This window comes from Nicotiana tabacum, chromosome 23 (assembly GCF_000715075.1).
Source record: "Nicotiana tabacum cultivar K326 chromosome 23, ASM71507v2, whole genome shotgun sequence".
Lineage (NCBI taxonomy): Eukaryota > Viridiplantae > Streptophyta > Magnoliopsida > Solanales > Solanaceae > Nicotiana > Nicotiana tabacum.
This window is the reverse complement of record NC_134102.1, coordinates 113,107,662-113,123,632: the sequence shown is the minus strand read 5'-3', so window position 1 is coordinate 113,123,632 and position 15,971 is coordinate 113,107,662. Positions and strand designations below refer to the sequence as shown.

General features: G+C 33.0%; 1 protein-coding gene across 1 annotated transcript; it reads left to right on the top strand.

Annotated features, from left to right (window-relative positions):
• The first annotated feature begins 10,161 nt into the window (after positions 1-10,161).
• On the top strand, positions 10,162-14,880 carry LOC107816681 (uncharacterized). The gene is made up of 5 exons (XM_016642419.2): positions 10,162-10,421; positions 11,075-11,115; positions 14,191-14,259; positions 14,369-14,428; positions 14,525-14,880. Exons 1-5 carry the CDS (start codon positions 10,304-10,306, stop codon positions 14,600-14,602), a joined length of 366 nt encoding a protein of 121 aa, XP_016497905.1. The 5' UTR covers positions 10,162-10,303; the 3' UTR covers positions 14,603-14,880.
• Positions 14,881-15,971: the final 1,091 nt, after the last annotated feature.

The following is a 15,971-nucleotide window of genomic DNA, read 5'->3' as shown; positions in this document are numbered from 1 at the left end:
TTGTGAAAACGTTACTGCCTTGTAAGAACCTTCAACAGCGACCTTGAGAACCTGGTTCTTAGAGCATTTCATCAACTACATTGAGGACCTAGTTCTTAGAGCATTTTCTCTAAATAAACTTTATTAATCATCAAAACATCAATACTTAACATACTAGTTCATATTCACTGAACAACTAAGAATCGGAGTAAACATGTTCTGAATTATTAAAAATTCTAAGAATTGATGTAAATAGCCGTCGACCCAACCACTAATGGCTGGTACTATATAATATATATATAATTCATGTATGATATATGTTTCTCATTTTCTTTTTCTGATTGGTTAGACAAATTTTTTGTAATCTGCAAAGCATTCGAGAGAGAGTCATAGATCTTTCTTTCTTCTTTTGCACTTACATGGACTCGCAGCATGTGAATGACTGTTGGGCTGGATATCGGAGGTCTTTACACAAATAGTCTGCCGAATTTATTGTTTACTTTTCCTAGTTGGTATACATATATTATACATTAATTATATATGATTATATATATATACACACACACAGTCAAACCTCTCTATAACAACCTCGTTTGTTCCGAATATTTTTAGATGTTATAGCGAAGTGCTGTTATAGAGAACATATATTATAACATAACATAAAAATTGGTTCCGGAAAAAGTTTGGCTTTTATAGTGAAGTGTTATATAGGGATAGAGGTCTGTATAAGTCTTTGACTATATATATATATATATATATATATATATATATATATATATATATATATATATATATACATACGCCAGACTATTTTTAGTATGTTGAATGGATAACTATTTAGGTCAATTCATAGGGTTCGTAGTAAAGACTTTGTTTACCCCGCTCCTCCCCCGCCCAATGTTGAATTAAAAGCTTTTTTTGATATTTTAAGGGCAAAGATTTTGTTTAACTCGCGGCCGAAAACTATTATATATATATATATATATATATATATATATATATATATATATATATATATATAAATTTTTCTTGAAAGTGTAATTTATGTATGGGAGGAAGAGCAAAAGAAATAAAAACGAATATAAGCTGATGGCTTTTTAGCCAAACTGCTAATTACGAAAAGCAAATTTTAAATAAATTTATTTCAAGCACCGGCTTAGTTTTCAACCTAATAATCGCACTTGAAACGGTAAGTCAATTTTTTGTTATGAATTATCAGTCAAATTCCCTTCATGGTCCTATTAAACATGTCTCTCATTCTCATTCAGTTACTCGCTCACTGACTTGATGTGATTAACTTAATTAGGAAAATTAATACAAGAAAAATGGCTTTTAATGATCGGAAAAATGGAGTCCCTAAAAGTCAAATTTTTGGTCCCTAAAAGTTATCAAATAATTCATCCACGCACATCCTCATTCTTATCATAAATTTGTGAAAGTGTCATAGCATTATATTATCTTTGCTATCTTGATAATAAAATATATAAATTGATTAGTCTCACAGAAAACAGTTAAGTTCATTCTTATGACGGTGCGTAACTCGTTTACAACCACCCATAATTATGTGTAGGAATGAAAGGATATGCTTTAAAATAAAATGTCTTCATCGACATAGCTGTTTGTTGCAACTATATATATATATATATATATATATATATATATATATATATATATATATATATATATATATCCTATTTATTATATATTGAAAATTTATTGTGCTAACACAGCTGAGAAATTTATACAATATTTTCAGGCAGACGCACCAACAACTTAGCTTTATGCCTTTAATTAAACTGTTCTACTGCTCACCTGTGACACAGTTTCTTCAATTATTAGTATTTGATAATTAGTTTAATTTATATCTTGAAAGGGGACAAGAATGTCAATTTAATGTAGCTTTAAATTATTAGGTTTCTCTTGGAACAGGTGTGACCTTGGCAATATGTTGTGGTTTCAAACTAGGATAGGAGAAAAGAAAAGAATTGCAGTAAATTAACGGCCAAAGTAAGATCAGTACTTAGCTCTAGCCATGGCGAATCCTTTTAATGACCTGATTAAGCAAAGTGATAACAGAATATTCATATACTGACTCTGATTAGTTTGGAATTGAAATGTAGTTAACTCCTTGATTGATTCAAAAAGTAAAAGAAAAGAAAGCGTACTTAATTTGGCATTCATAAGGATTAAGATACTGCGAATCCATTCTGAACTTCCTTGTCAAAACAAAAAGGGATTGTTTTGGTTTCTATACCCTATTTGAAACTTTTTTATCAAAATTGTTATAATTTTGTAATCACTCCGTTTCAATTTATGTGAACATATTTCATTTTTAGTCCGTGCAAAAAAGAATGACACATTTCCCTTTTTGAAAATAATTTACCTTTATGCAATATTTATAGCCACACAAAATATATGTGCCCCATTTTATATCACAAGTTCAAAAGTCTTTTCTTTTTTCTTAAACTTCGTGCTCAGTCAAATGAGTTCGGACGGAGTATATTACCCGCCCTAAACAAGGATTACTTACAAATTATATACATTACACCTTAAAAGGCTCCCAATTCATTATTAGTGCCTTCAATCAAGGGATTTAGTTACACTTTTTCCCTTTTTTCTCTCCTCTTTCCCCTCTTCTCTCCATATCGAACTTATATTTAATTATGAAAATGGTCTATTTGGATGAGAAGATTCCTCATTTGGTCTCAGCTCCCAACGGTCCCTGTTATTGTCATGAAAGTAGGATCTAATTCAATTTGATTGAAGAAATCCTAGCTAGGTCACAAATAACAATCCTATAAAAAAAAACTAACAGATATCCATCAAAACAAGGAAAACCAATGCTATAACATCAAAATAGTTTCACATACATACTACTGAACATAAAAGGCATGTCTCGTCAATTAAAGATTGTTCTAAATTTGATTAATCGGGTGCAGATCTGCCGATCAACATAAAAAGGGATAATTCTGTTCATATATTGACAGAATACACAAATTCGCGTAAGTTTAAACGTCTTCAACAAACGACTGTCAATATGGGATTAAGATGAACCATCAATTTAGTCAATAATTTTACCAGAAATAATAGGGGCACTGTCACACATAAGCATAGTGTAAACGAGGCATAATAAGCATAGTAAGATGGCAATGTCTCTAAAAACAGGCGACGAAAAACCTACATCGAATGTTGCACCTGAACAAAATTTAGTATCTCCTCGAACTTCAGAGAAGATAAAATTAACTAAGAAAAGAACAATATATGATACATCAACATACAAATTAAAATTAAATTTCGTACAAATTTAATACAAATTTGATCTACAACAACATACATAGTAAAAATAAATTTCATACAACTAATTATATATTATACAACTTATTTACAACTTGCTACAACTTTCATATATTATTTCTACCCAGTTAAATACAACTACAATATCATACAACTTAAATACAAATTTTATACAATATATCTTTTGTATATATTCTGTATCTGATTTGTATATATTTTGTCTGTGGTCTGTGGTCTGTGGTGTGTGTTTCTTCCTCTCTAAAATTTCAATCAAAATTTACTCTCTTAATACAATTTTGATACATATCAACAAATTTATGTAAAAAGATTGTATTAATAACTTAAATACAAATTTTATACAACGATTCTTACATTATACAACTATTCTGCTCCTGCTCCTCCTCCTCCTCCTCCTCCTCCTCCTCCTCCTCCTCCTCCTCTTCTTCTTCGAGTTTCAATCTGAAATTCAGTCAAAATCAAGTCTAATCTTCACCAAAACACCCTCAAAATTGAGATATAAATTCCAAACAATATTCCTAATTGTTTGCAACAACACTCATTCCAAACAAATAATGGTTTTTGAAAACTCAAATTCGATTTCAAAGCTTCAAAGTTTTTTAATGGCCGTCAATGGTGGAGAGTCAAACACCTTCAGAATTTATTGATTGACAATTTCAATTTGAACATCAATTGTGCAACATGAAAGGAAATTACTAAGTTAAAACGATTGAAATCCATTGATGAATTCCATTAAAACTCTATACAACAAGAAAGCATAAAAAACAGAGAACATCAAATGAAGAAAAACTGGGAGGGGGGACAGAGAAGGAGAGTAGAGAGATGAAGAGAGGAGGAGATACACTCTCACGTATTACTTGCTCTCCAATTCTCTTCCCCTCACCCGATGCCTGACCATTTTCACTACATATAGAGAGCAACAACAACAACAACAACCCAGTATAATCCCACTAGTGGGGTCTGGGGAGGGTAGTGTGTACGCAGACCTTACCCCTACCCTGAGGTAGAGAGGCTGTTTCCGATAGACTCTCGGCTCCCTCCCTCCAAGAACTCTCTACCTTGCTCTTGGGGTGACTCGAACTCACAACCTCTTGGTTGAAAGTGGAGGGTGTTAACCACTAGAGCAACTCACTCTTGTCAAAGGCATAAGAAAATAATGATATTCCTTATTCAATTCATAATGTAAAGGGATACTCATTTAAAACTTATTTGTATATAATTAGTAAATTGTATATGACCATATAATTAAATTGAAACTTGAGTATGGAGGGTAATAAAGTTTCAAATAGTGTATATGAAGGTAAAAATTCCAAACAAAAAGGGCAAAAATTAAAAAATAGCCAAATTTACAACTGGTAATTGAAAAATAGCCACACTTTTAAAAGTAATCGAAATTTAGCCACTTTTTCTTGTAAAGATAAAATCTGAACAAAAACACCCTTTAAAAATCCGGAAATATTTCGGCATAATATGCTGGAGTTAGATTACGTAAGTTATTTTCTGATTAAACAATTAAAAGTGTCATTTTTGCCCCCCAAAAGAAAAGCAATTGGCTTTATTTGTAATATTTGTAAATTAATAAGAACCAATGAAGACCAACTAAGGAATCATCACTTGTTAGCTCTTTCTTGAAAGCCCTTCCACTCTCTTCCTAGTATGATTCCTATCACTCACTAAGCAACATATGGCTTAGGTGATTTTGACACCAATACCATGACAAATTACACATTTTCTGTCTTAAAATAGAAGAGGATCATTGACCAAAATTCTAATTGTATAAGTTAACCAAGTCGGCAACATTATTTCCTCTGGACATATAACTCAACAACAGTAGAGAGCATCACTTGTCATCTCTTCTTGCACAACAAATCCTATTTGGCAGTTACTGTGGTTAAAAGTATATCAAAGACCGTATATTAGATCAACAGCAATGTGATTTCCCATATATAATATTTATTCCAGAACAATAAAGAAACACACATTCCACATGTATCTAATGGAACTTGTCCCGAAAAATTTACAGAATCATAGACTAACAACTACTTGTGTCATATGATCAGCTTCACAAGTTCATCTGCCCAATAAGGTTAGATATTATTTAACCATCGATCAGAAAAAGAAAGAAAACTGAATATCATCAAGTTAAATGTTCTATGAAACTCTCAACTCAATGGCATAGGACTTAGTTTGACGCAAGCACAAACATATTGGAACCAGTCTGTTAAACATCTGCCTAAGATGCTGTCCGTGCAGCGTCATCCACCATTTCCATTGCACTATCACTTTAATGTGCTTTTTTTCAAATCACTATTTACCATCTCTGTTTCCATATACTAAAATATGTCACTTTATTTTTCCACATAGCACTATCCAAATTAATTTCTAGAAAGTCAATGTATAAACAGATAAATCCAAGAAGAATGTCATCTATTGAAGATTAATTATTAGAGATATTAAAGATCCACCAAATCATACATTTTTTTTTGTGTGTGTGTGTGTTTTTCTTTGAGAGGGGAGTCATTGGACTCACTGTAAAAATATAATACTCTTGGTGGGCTGTTGGTTAAATGGAACTACAGAATTGCATGGTCGGCGACTTTTTGAGGTGATAGAGGTGAAAATGCATAAGTTATATGTTATAACAAGCTTCATTCCTTACTTCCTTTTGTCATAAGGCACAGTCCTTATTTTCCTTCTCTCTTTCTTCCCTTTAGTGACCTCTTTTATATGAAGGAACAATCATAAGACCACTGATTCAAGAGCTCTGTGTGCTCTAGATAAGTCATTTATTAAACAACGAGGTAGTATGCCTATAATCAGTTCTTCCTGAGCCTAAAGTAATAGAAGTATTATCTATTGAGTCATGGAGATTATTTCTTGTGTATTTTCATGTCTTCTTTCGGAGTCCTTACACAGAGTAAAAGATGTCTCTCCAGCGATATTTAGAGATGTAGTTGCATAGATTATTACCATTGTTTTGAGTGTTTTCAATTTCCATAATAGAGTACAAGCTCTCAGTAGATGCTCAAGAATCAATTTGATTGCACTAGGACGCTAAGCACGTGTTGCTTAGCTTTAGAGCTAAAGAAACTTAGTATTACACAACGATATTGAGCACGTCCAACTATGCCTTATAAAAAGGACTTAGCGGTCGTTGCAAATATATTTCAGCTAATAAGCCCGGAGTCGAATCCCACAGGGAATTAACCTATCAAACACAGCTACTAGACTCGCACAAATTCACGCAATCAATCTTCAGAAATATTTAAGTAATAATTTGGGTTTTTATTAACTAAATATTACGTAATGAAAATGCAATAATTAATAACTAACTACGAACGGGTTGTAAACAAGAATTGGAATGATCTAAGGTTGTGATTTTCCTTATTGTCGAAATCTTTTCCGCTACGTTTTCTACAAATTTGCCTAAGTCTTCTCTATCGACCATGAGCACTCTAATTGTCGTAACTCTCTCCCGAGTAATTACCACAATTTACTAGATATATTCTCCCGAATTACGCTAGCTGGCATTAAGTGCAGCTCACTCAGATCGCATCAAGGTTTCGTTATCCTTAATCCCACCTTTAAACCTCCGTATTGATCCCTCATATACGTTTAGGAATGATGTTGTTTAACAACTACCTAAATATGTACTCTCTTCTGAGTAATACATATTAAATAGGCACAGCTAATTGAGGGCCCTTCAATCAACCACAAAAATAATATAGTTGAACAAATAGAGAAAATACTACAACAAATTTATAGTAACGTAACAAGAAAATCATCCTTCAATGGGTTCCATCAAAACCTTGGACTATGAATTTAGCTACTCATGATCAAAGTAACAATATCCAAAGTATGTTGCATAATTAAAGTACAAGATAAAGATAAAGTGATGTAGAAATTGTTGACTCTAACTCCCGGTGGTTGTTCTATGAGCTATCCTTGCCTCCCCTTGCAAAAGTCCTTCCAAGTGGCCTTTTTAGGTCTATTTTATATGTGTAGGAAAAGACCTAAATATGTAGGCCAAGTCCTAGTCAAACCCGAAAATGAATTAAGTCATCAAAACTCGGATTGGACCTGGCCACAGGCCTGGCGTCGCCAGCCTAACGCCTGATGAACCTGGCTCCAGGCCTGGCGTCGCCAGCCTAACGCTTGGTTCTGCTTGTCCTTTTCCTTGCGTCGCCAGCCTAACGTCAGCTTCAAGCCTAGTCTTTGCCTTGCAACGCCAGCCAAACGCCAACTTCAAGCCTGGCGTCGCTAGGTTCTCTCATTCACTGCTCTCGCGCACGCTTTCGACTTGCAGGTCTCCTTCTTCTTCTAGTTTCATCTACAATTCACCTACACATAAAATGGACCCTATTACACGCACAAATAAGGTGTACTTTACCATTAAAGCGTATAAAAATGCAACGCGAATAATGTGCTAAACCATGAATTATAGCCACACATCAATACCCCACACTTAAATATTGCTCGTCCTCGAGTGATCAAACTACACTCATAGACACAACCTATTAAGCAATTCCCTTAACTCATTATACTAAGAATCTTTAAAATAGTTTAAGCACAAAGGTGTGACATCCTCGCCTCAAGATTCGACTCACAAATACCATGCCTTATTCACAATTCACTTACTTACTCTACATAGAAGTTAACAACATTACCTTTCTTTTATGAATCATGTGCCCTCACCCAATCAAAGAGCTTAGTTCCACACACAATAAATTTTAAGAACATAGGAACTCTAGATAGACAGAATTTACTCGCTCTCAGAAATAACATTCATATGCCACAAATGATGCACCATAGGCTTGCCCGTAGTGTACTACTCTACTAATCGAGTTCATTCAATCTAAGATCAAGTAGGACTTTCATTGGTTGTAATGTAGGTTGCGCTCGGGTATGATACATTTGGATATGAGTGACTACACCTCCCTTAAGCACTTTAATACATATACTTTAATACACAACCCATACTTATGTCAAACCCAACATTCCACCTTTACTTCAATTTATATTACCCCATATTTCTTTAAGCACACGTATATCACTAGCCACCATAATCAATACTTATTATTCATACAATATACTATTGTCATTCATTTTTTTTTTCTTCAAGTGGCTTCGATTGACAACTCTTTTTTTAATGCACATTTCTCCTTATTTCAATTGTTCCACTCAAAAGCCAATCCACCACCACACACTTTGACTTTTTCATAATTCCTCACAATTCAAGTGCTCATGAGAGGTGACAAGGTTTAAATATATGGTCGATTAAAATAAAGGGGTACGACTTGTAATGTGATTAACAAAGAAATAAGATTATAGGCCCAACGGGGTTAACTACGATACATAACATTCAGGTGTGTAAACTTTATATATATTGCTTAACAAAGAAACGCCTATATCATTTCCTAGACTGAACAATACTATTATTTCGCTTCGTACACACACATGGCAAGTTCTAGACATCAAATGCAATACATAGAATAGATACAAAACCTCACACAGACATGACACATAATTCACTCAGGATTGGTTTCATCACGACACTCCAGTCAAAACAATTAAGCAAAATTAAGAATCTACGATTTCAGGTATCTATACTAGAGTCAAAAACCAAGTCTAAGTGTCACAATCATAGTACTAACTATTCTCAAGGCATAACAAACCTAAGAGATATTGCCACACTTAAAGGAAACTTACAATTGTTAACCGAACTGATAGGCCAATAACATAAAATACAAATGTATACAAAGCATTAAATCGATAACCCGATACTAACAAATCAATAATACTTTTTTGGTTAAATCGAAATTTAGACAAAAGTGGGTTACTCTAGTGGTAAGCACCTTCTACTTCCAACCAAGAGGTTGTGAGTTCGAGTCACCCCAAGAGCAAGGTGGGGAGTTCTTGGAGGGAGGGAGTCGAGGGTCTATCGAAAACAGCCTCTCTACCCTAGGGTAGGGGTAAAATCTGCGTACACACTACCCTCATCACACCCCACTAGTGGATTATACTTGGTTGAAATTTACACACCAGATCTGACCCCAATTAATATCGGAAAGCAAATTTGAACTAATTTGCAAAGTTCAAGACACATTTAATCATTTTGCAAAGTTAAGGAGCGCATTTGAACCATTACATAAGTTAAGGGTAAATTAAACCTTTTTCACAATGCTAATTAAGCCTATACTAACCTGTTTGACAAACCTGAAAAAATTATTTTATTTTGAGAAATATTTTTTTCAAAAGTAGTTTTCAAAAAAGTACTTTCGGGGAAAAATAGCTTGTGATGGCTAATAAATTTGAAATGCACTTTTGAACAATAATTTGTGTTTGACCACACTTTTCAAAAAGTACTTTTATGTGTCAAATTACAAATAAGGACATAAAGAGATTTGTTTAATAGTTAATATTATATAAGTAGATAAATAATTATAAATATTTATTATTAAAGATAATAATTAAGTTTTTTATTTTATTTAACTAAAATATAAAAATAAAATAAAATAAATACTTTATTCTTTCAAAATAAATTAAATATATTAAAAAATTATTCAATAACTATGAAAGTTCATCCAAAAAGTCATTTTATATTACTTAATAGTTTAAACTAAATAAGATTATTTTGGTATATATAATATTTTACAAAAGATATTTTTGATAGAAAGAAAAGTGAGAACTGTTTCTACTTTAGATTTTGGAGATAAGCTATTTTTTTTTCTTATTATTCAAAATTGAGTTAGGCCAAACATCTCAAATTGAGAAAAAAACGCTTTTTTTTTTTTGGAAAAAAAATAAAAAAAATTTGTCATGCAATTAGGGCCAATAGAATGCACTAGAGTCTAAGGTTCACGGCTCTTTGTACAACTAAAACCCTAAAACCCTGAGTTCTAAGGGTGCGCCTCAGCTGAACTTCCTGTGATACAGTCTGAAGAGAAAGCAAATAGGCTTCCGTAAAAATTGTCATTCTTTACCATCCAAGTTGCCGGCAAAATATATAGAGATGGCATACTTTCGACAACGGGATTTCATGTTCTGTGAAATGTGTGGAACAATGCTTACGTTTGATTCACCAAAGTATGCTCGCTGTCCCTTATGCAAATTCAAGAAACGCGTCAAAGGTTTCGCATTTTCCAACCCTTTAATGTAATAGATTTTTTTTTTTTGTCTTTCGCTGTATCTTCAACTTCACTTGTCTGTGTAATTTCACCTGTCGAAAGTTCCACACTGTTTTTTGGACTAGGAAGCAATTCTGGAGCAAACTAGGGAAATTTGCGAAAAATGTTAAACTAATGGATTGAACTAGCATATAGAGCATATGCCTTCAAGTCTTTACCTTTTTGCCCACTTTTTATTTGTTTAGTTGTGCTGAATTGAACGGTTAGTCATTGTTAACATTCAATTTTAATGTCCTTCACCCCGAGGAAAAGAAGCAGTGTATATCAAACCGGGGAAATTGTTAATAGCTTCTTTTTATAATGACTGTGGCAAGGGTGGACTCAGTTTGTTGGATGGGATACCCAAAAAAGAAAGAAAGAGAAGCAAAGAATAGATAGAGACAATATGTGGACTTCTAGAAAGACACAATAGGTTGAATAATGCTTCCATAGTGATAACGAATCATCTGGATATTTCTTTGAAGGATATAGCTCTTAATTTCCACCTCAGGTTGACGAATTTGTTGGGATTGTCATTGTATGTTTTATGCTTCTTTGCACCGGAATTAAATATTCTAACATTGACAACAGTTTTTTCTCTTGTTCAATTTTTCTAGAGATTGCTGGAAACGAGATACACTATACCATTTCTGCTGAGGTATGCTTTATTTAGAATTCTAGGCAGCACTGATACATGTATTGAGAATTTGAGATGAGAACGAGAAAGCAAGTTGTAATTACATAAATTGATAAAGAGGCTGTTCAAAACGTTTTAACCTAACGATACTCTGGTATTTAAAGTTCTATAAATGTTTATCCTATCTTTATTCAAAAATAAGTTCGGTGCATTTAAAAAGCCATGTAGTGGAAAGTCCATATTATACTCAGCATAGCTATGTAGTAGTGTAAGTATTCCTTCTGATCTTAAGAAGTGAAGGAGTATTACGTAGGAATTGATGGTCTCGACCAGTGTTTAAAAAAGCGATCGCTTCGTCGCTTTAAGCGAGAAGCGAAGCGACATCTCATCTCTTTTCTGAAGCTGAGGTGACTCGACCATCAAAAGCGATCGCTTCAACACCTGAAGCGAGAAGTGATGCATAAGCGAGAAGCGAAAAAACGACGGCTTCAGTCAAAAGGGGTCAATTTTTTTTTAAAAAAAAAAGATTGGGTCTTTTTTATATTATACAAAACATAGACCCCAAAGTGAAGACCTTTCTTCTCTTCTATTCCATCGAGCATCGATGCTGCTGTTAGGGTTCCAAAAGTCCGTCCATCCTCCAGGTAATTTCTTCTTCTTGTTTTCTTCTTTCTTCTTCTTCTCCTTCTTTCTTCTCCATTTTTTCTCTCTTCTTTCTTCTTCTTCCCGTCGACTGCTGCTAAGTGCTAGGGCAGGCAGACGTCCTTTTTTTCCTTTTATTCTTCTTATTTAGCCTTTATTATTATTTTTTGCTTAAATTTCAGTTTATAAACTTAATTATTATATTTTGAAATGTTGCTTCTTTGCTGATTTTGGTATATTAAACATCATAATTATTTTTGTTTCCAATTTTTTTCCTTTTTATTTGAAATGTTACTGATTTCAGTTATTAAATTTAATTTAATTTAATTGCTGATTATATATATATATATATATATATATATATATATATATATATATATATATATATATATATATATATATATATATATATATATATATATGCTTTTTCATTATCTATATTGTCTCTTGCAAGGTTTACATTATGTTTTTTAAGAATTGCGCTTCACTTCAATGAAGTGTGCGCTTCGCTTCGCGCTTCACTTTTGAAGCGAGGCGAGCCCCTGTCGCTTTTTTGCGCTTCTCGCTCTCAAAAACACTTGTCTCGACAAGAATGAAGCTCATTTGTTTGAGGATATCGAAAACTTTAAAATGTTACTTTATAATAATTTACACATCAGAATCACTTTTCTTAGGTTGTTCGTAACATCTATTCACCAGGTGCCAAGTGATTGAGAATACTTTTGTCTCGATGTTAGTAAAATTACATAATTATGTGCCTTGTCTTGGACCCACCGAAAGCTTTAAGCTAAACTCCGCAGAAATCACCCAGAAGTAAACAGAAATGAGAAATAAAAGAACTAATCAATACAGTCACCTGAGATTGAATTTCTATTGTTTAAGAAGGCATCTGCTCGTCTTGTCGCCTCCTATTTCATAGTTTTCACTAAAATGTTCTTGTTTTCCTTGTTCTTCCCTTCTAATCGCGTCGCTTGAACTTGTTAATATTTTGGGTACCCAAAACTTGCCGCCTCCTATCTGATCGTGTTTTCTCTAACAATTGTTGTTTTCCATATTCTTACCTTCTGTTGTTGTTGCTTAAACTTGTAGTGTCTTTGGTACTCTAAGGTTCCCAATAGTATGCAAAAGCTGGTTTGAAATTATTAGGGAGTGCCCATTGGGATTCAAGTTGTTCTACCATCTATATTCTAGTTGTAGTTCTAAACTTGAATGTTTTAAGTTTTTGGGTTTCTGTGGGTACATTGGATTGCTGAGAGTTGGTTGAGTTTTGATGGCATGTTTTTGAGTGCTCGTTACTGGTGTCAGTATAAATCATTTGCTAGAATGGTCATTTCCTCAATGTTGGTTTAAGATGTTGGCCTTTAACTTAATAAACTCATTTTGAATTTTAGAAATAGAAATGATTCCGGACACTTGCTACATAAAAGTAATGCTACTCCACTTCGAGAAATGAATCATTTAATATGTATTGTGCATTACGAGCTTCTAGTAGTGAATGATAAGCTTTACTACTCTGCTAGTTTATTGGCATATTAACACATTGAACGGCATTGAAATTCCTGGAAAATGATGGAAAGCCCTAAATTGTAAGAGGAGATTTCAGAGTTCAATGCTGAAAAGTTGCCAGCAGATCAGGAGAATGTATACACATATTTCCCCAATGGATTTGAGGTGTTATATGTGGGAGCGGGACGGATATTGAGGATTCATATAGCAAACTCTAGCTTGTTTGGTATTGTGGCGTGATTGTTGTTGTTATATTTGGGATGGTTTGTCATTTCACAGGAACTCTGAACTTTTAAGCGGTGAGAGAGGATTGTGTTAGTTCACTCTACTTCTTATTTTGTAAAAAAAGATTCGCCCTGTTGTAGTAAGAACTGCATTGAGGCATTCGTAGCCTATTTCAGTTGGCGGGCCGCAGGGAAGGGGTGAGTAAGGTGAGTTTGATAATTTACACAAATAGTTATTTGGCAAAAGATGAATTAGAACAATTCCATCATGGTTGTGTGTTAGCATCCCTAACTGTTAAGGAGATATTTTACATATGGTATCACCTCTGGATCTCTCTCACTCAGATAAGCTCATGCGTTCTTTAAATGGTTTAAGTTATGCTCTAGTTTTCGTTAAAAAAAGAGAATATTATGCTCCATCAAGGAAATTAGGGGCATTCTCCATGTACCAAAAATGCAAAGCAACTTCCTTTATCATTGCCTAGATGAAAAATAAACTTTAAATCTGATGTGGAAGAACGAAAAAATGGTGAAAGGGAGGACGAGAAACATTAGGTGAAAATAAGGAATGCAAAATACATAGAGTAAACTACAATAGACTTAGCAGTATTTTCAATATACTAATCCCTTGGGAAATATTCTCGGTGGCAGGAAGCTCGTGTATGTTCTTTGTCATCTTTGCGCTGACATGTTTCTTCTAAGCATATAATAGTTGTTTTTGTAGGCTATTAGAAGGGAATTGGGCATATCTTCATTTGATGATCTTGAAGAAGAGAAGGAGCTAAAGCAAATGGTTAGTGCCGTTTGCTGTGTCCAATAACAATCCTTATGTTTACCTTCATGAAAAACATTCCTTATGTTTACATGTTCTTTCTGTTAATTGCTGTTCATATGGTTTACAGGATTATAATGCAAAATGTAAAACTTGTCAGCATCTAGGCATGTCATATGTAGCCAGACAGGTACTCTTCCTGCTTTTTATCCATATTTTTCTTAGACTTTGCCTTTTGCTGCTAAGCCTTTCATGTTATCCTAACACAACTTGCTTCTCTGAACAGATTAGATCTGCTGATGAAGGCCAGACTATCTTCTATACGTGTCCTGTTTGTGGAAATAAACAAACTGAGAACTCATAAAACACCTCTGTCGGTTTTAATGGCGAATGGAGCTGTTTAAGCATCTGCGGGGCCATTTGAATATTCTATAGCTCTTACAATATTGCATGTATACATGAAAACACATGTAAACCTCCTATGTTGTCTAGGAGTTCTGGAAATAGAACTTAGTTTTCCTTGCTTTAACTATATGATCCTTTTAGGTTGATTTGTAACGAGCATATAAGAAAGAACTTTAGAACCAATGTGAAACATGCATAGAATTCTTCTATAAATTGCTCTGGCTAAGATTTAAGACCTTATCAAAATGTCAACATGCACAGAATTCTTCTATGAATTGCTCTGGCAAAGCTTTAAGACCTAATAAAAATGTCTATATTTTTAATAACGGCGAAGGTTCAAATATACTTCTGTACTTTCGAAAATGGTCTAAGAATATCACTTGTTATACTATTGGGTTATTTATACCTCTTCAGTCATACTTTGGGTTCAAATATACCCCTCATTTAAACGGAGGGACACGTGTCCTAATTAATTAAAAAAAACCATTACCCATACCCGAAAAACAATTTTCTAAAGCATTTTTTTTGTAAAAATTGGAAAAAACTGATTTTTTTTTTACTAAAAACTGAAAAAACGAAAATATTTTTTTTCCAGTTTTTACAAAAAAACTGCTTTAAAAAAAACTGAAAAATATTTTCTAAAACAATGTTTTTGTAAAAACTAGAAAAAAAAAACTGAAGCAATTTTCTAAAGCAATTAAAAACTGAAAAAAAGAAAATATTTGTTTTTTCAATTTTTACAAAAATATTGCTTTAGAAAATTGCTCTTCAGTTTTTTTTTCAGTTTTTGCAAAAAAAATTGCTTTAGAAATTATTTTTCAGTTTGTTTTAAAAACATTGCTTTAAAAACTAAAAAAATCGAAAATATTTTTTTCCAGTTTTTACAAAAATATTGTTTTAGAAAATTGCTTTTCAGTTTTTTTTTTCCAGTTTTTATAAAAATATTGTTTTAGAAAATATTTTTCAGTTTTTTTTAAAGCAGTTTTTTTGTAAAAACCAGAAAAAAATATTTTCGTTTTTTTCAGTTTTTAGTAATAAAAAAAAAATTCAGTTTTTTAAGTTTTTACAAAAAATTACTTTGAAAATTTGCTTTTCGGGTATAGGTAATGTGTCTTTTTAATTAATTAGGAGATATTTAGAATTGGCCAACAGGACAATGACACGTGTCCCTCCGTTTAAATGAAGGGTATATTTGAACCCAAAGTATGATTGCAGGGATATAGATAACCCAATAGTATAACGATGGTTATTCTTAAACCATTTTCGAAAGTACAGAGGTATATTTGACCCTTTGCCCTTTTAATAAAAGGGTTAAGAAGTGTATTTAC

Bases quoted from the DNA above. Each gene is read 5' to 3' on its own strand.
- LOC107816681 (XM_016642419.2), top strand. From the start codon at position 10,304: ATGGCATACTTTCGACAACGGGATTTCATGTTCTGTGAAATGTGTGGA. The intron at 10,422-11,074 runs GTTTCGCATTTT...CAATTTTTCTAG, and splicing joins ATTCAAGAAACGCGTCAAAG to AGATTGCTGGAAACGAGATA. The intron at 14,260-14,368 runs GTTAGTGCCGTT...TATGGTTTACAG, and splicing joins AGAAGGAGCTAAAGCAAATG to GATTATAATGCAAAATGTAA.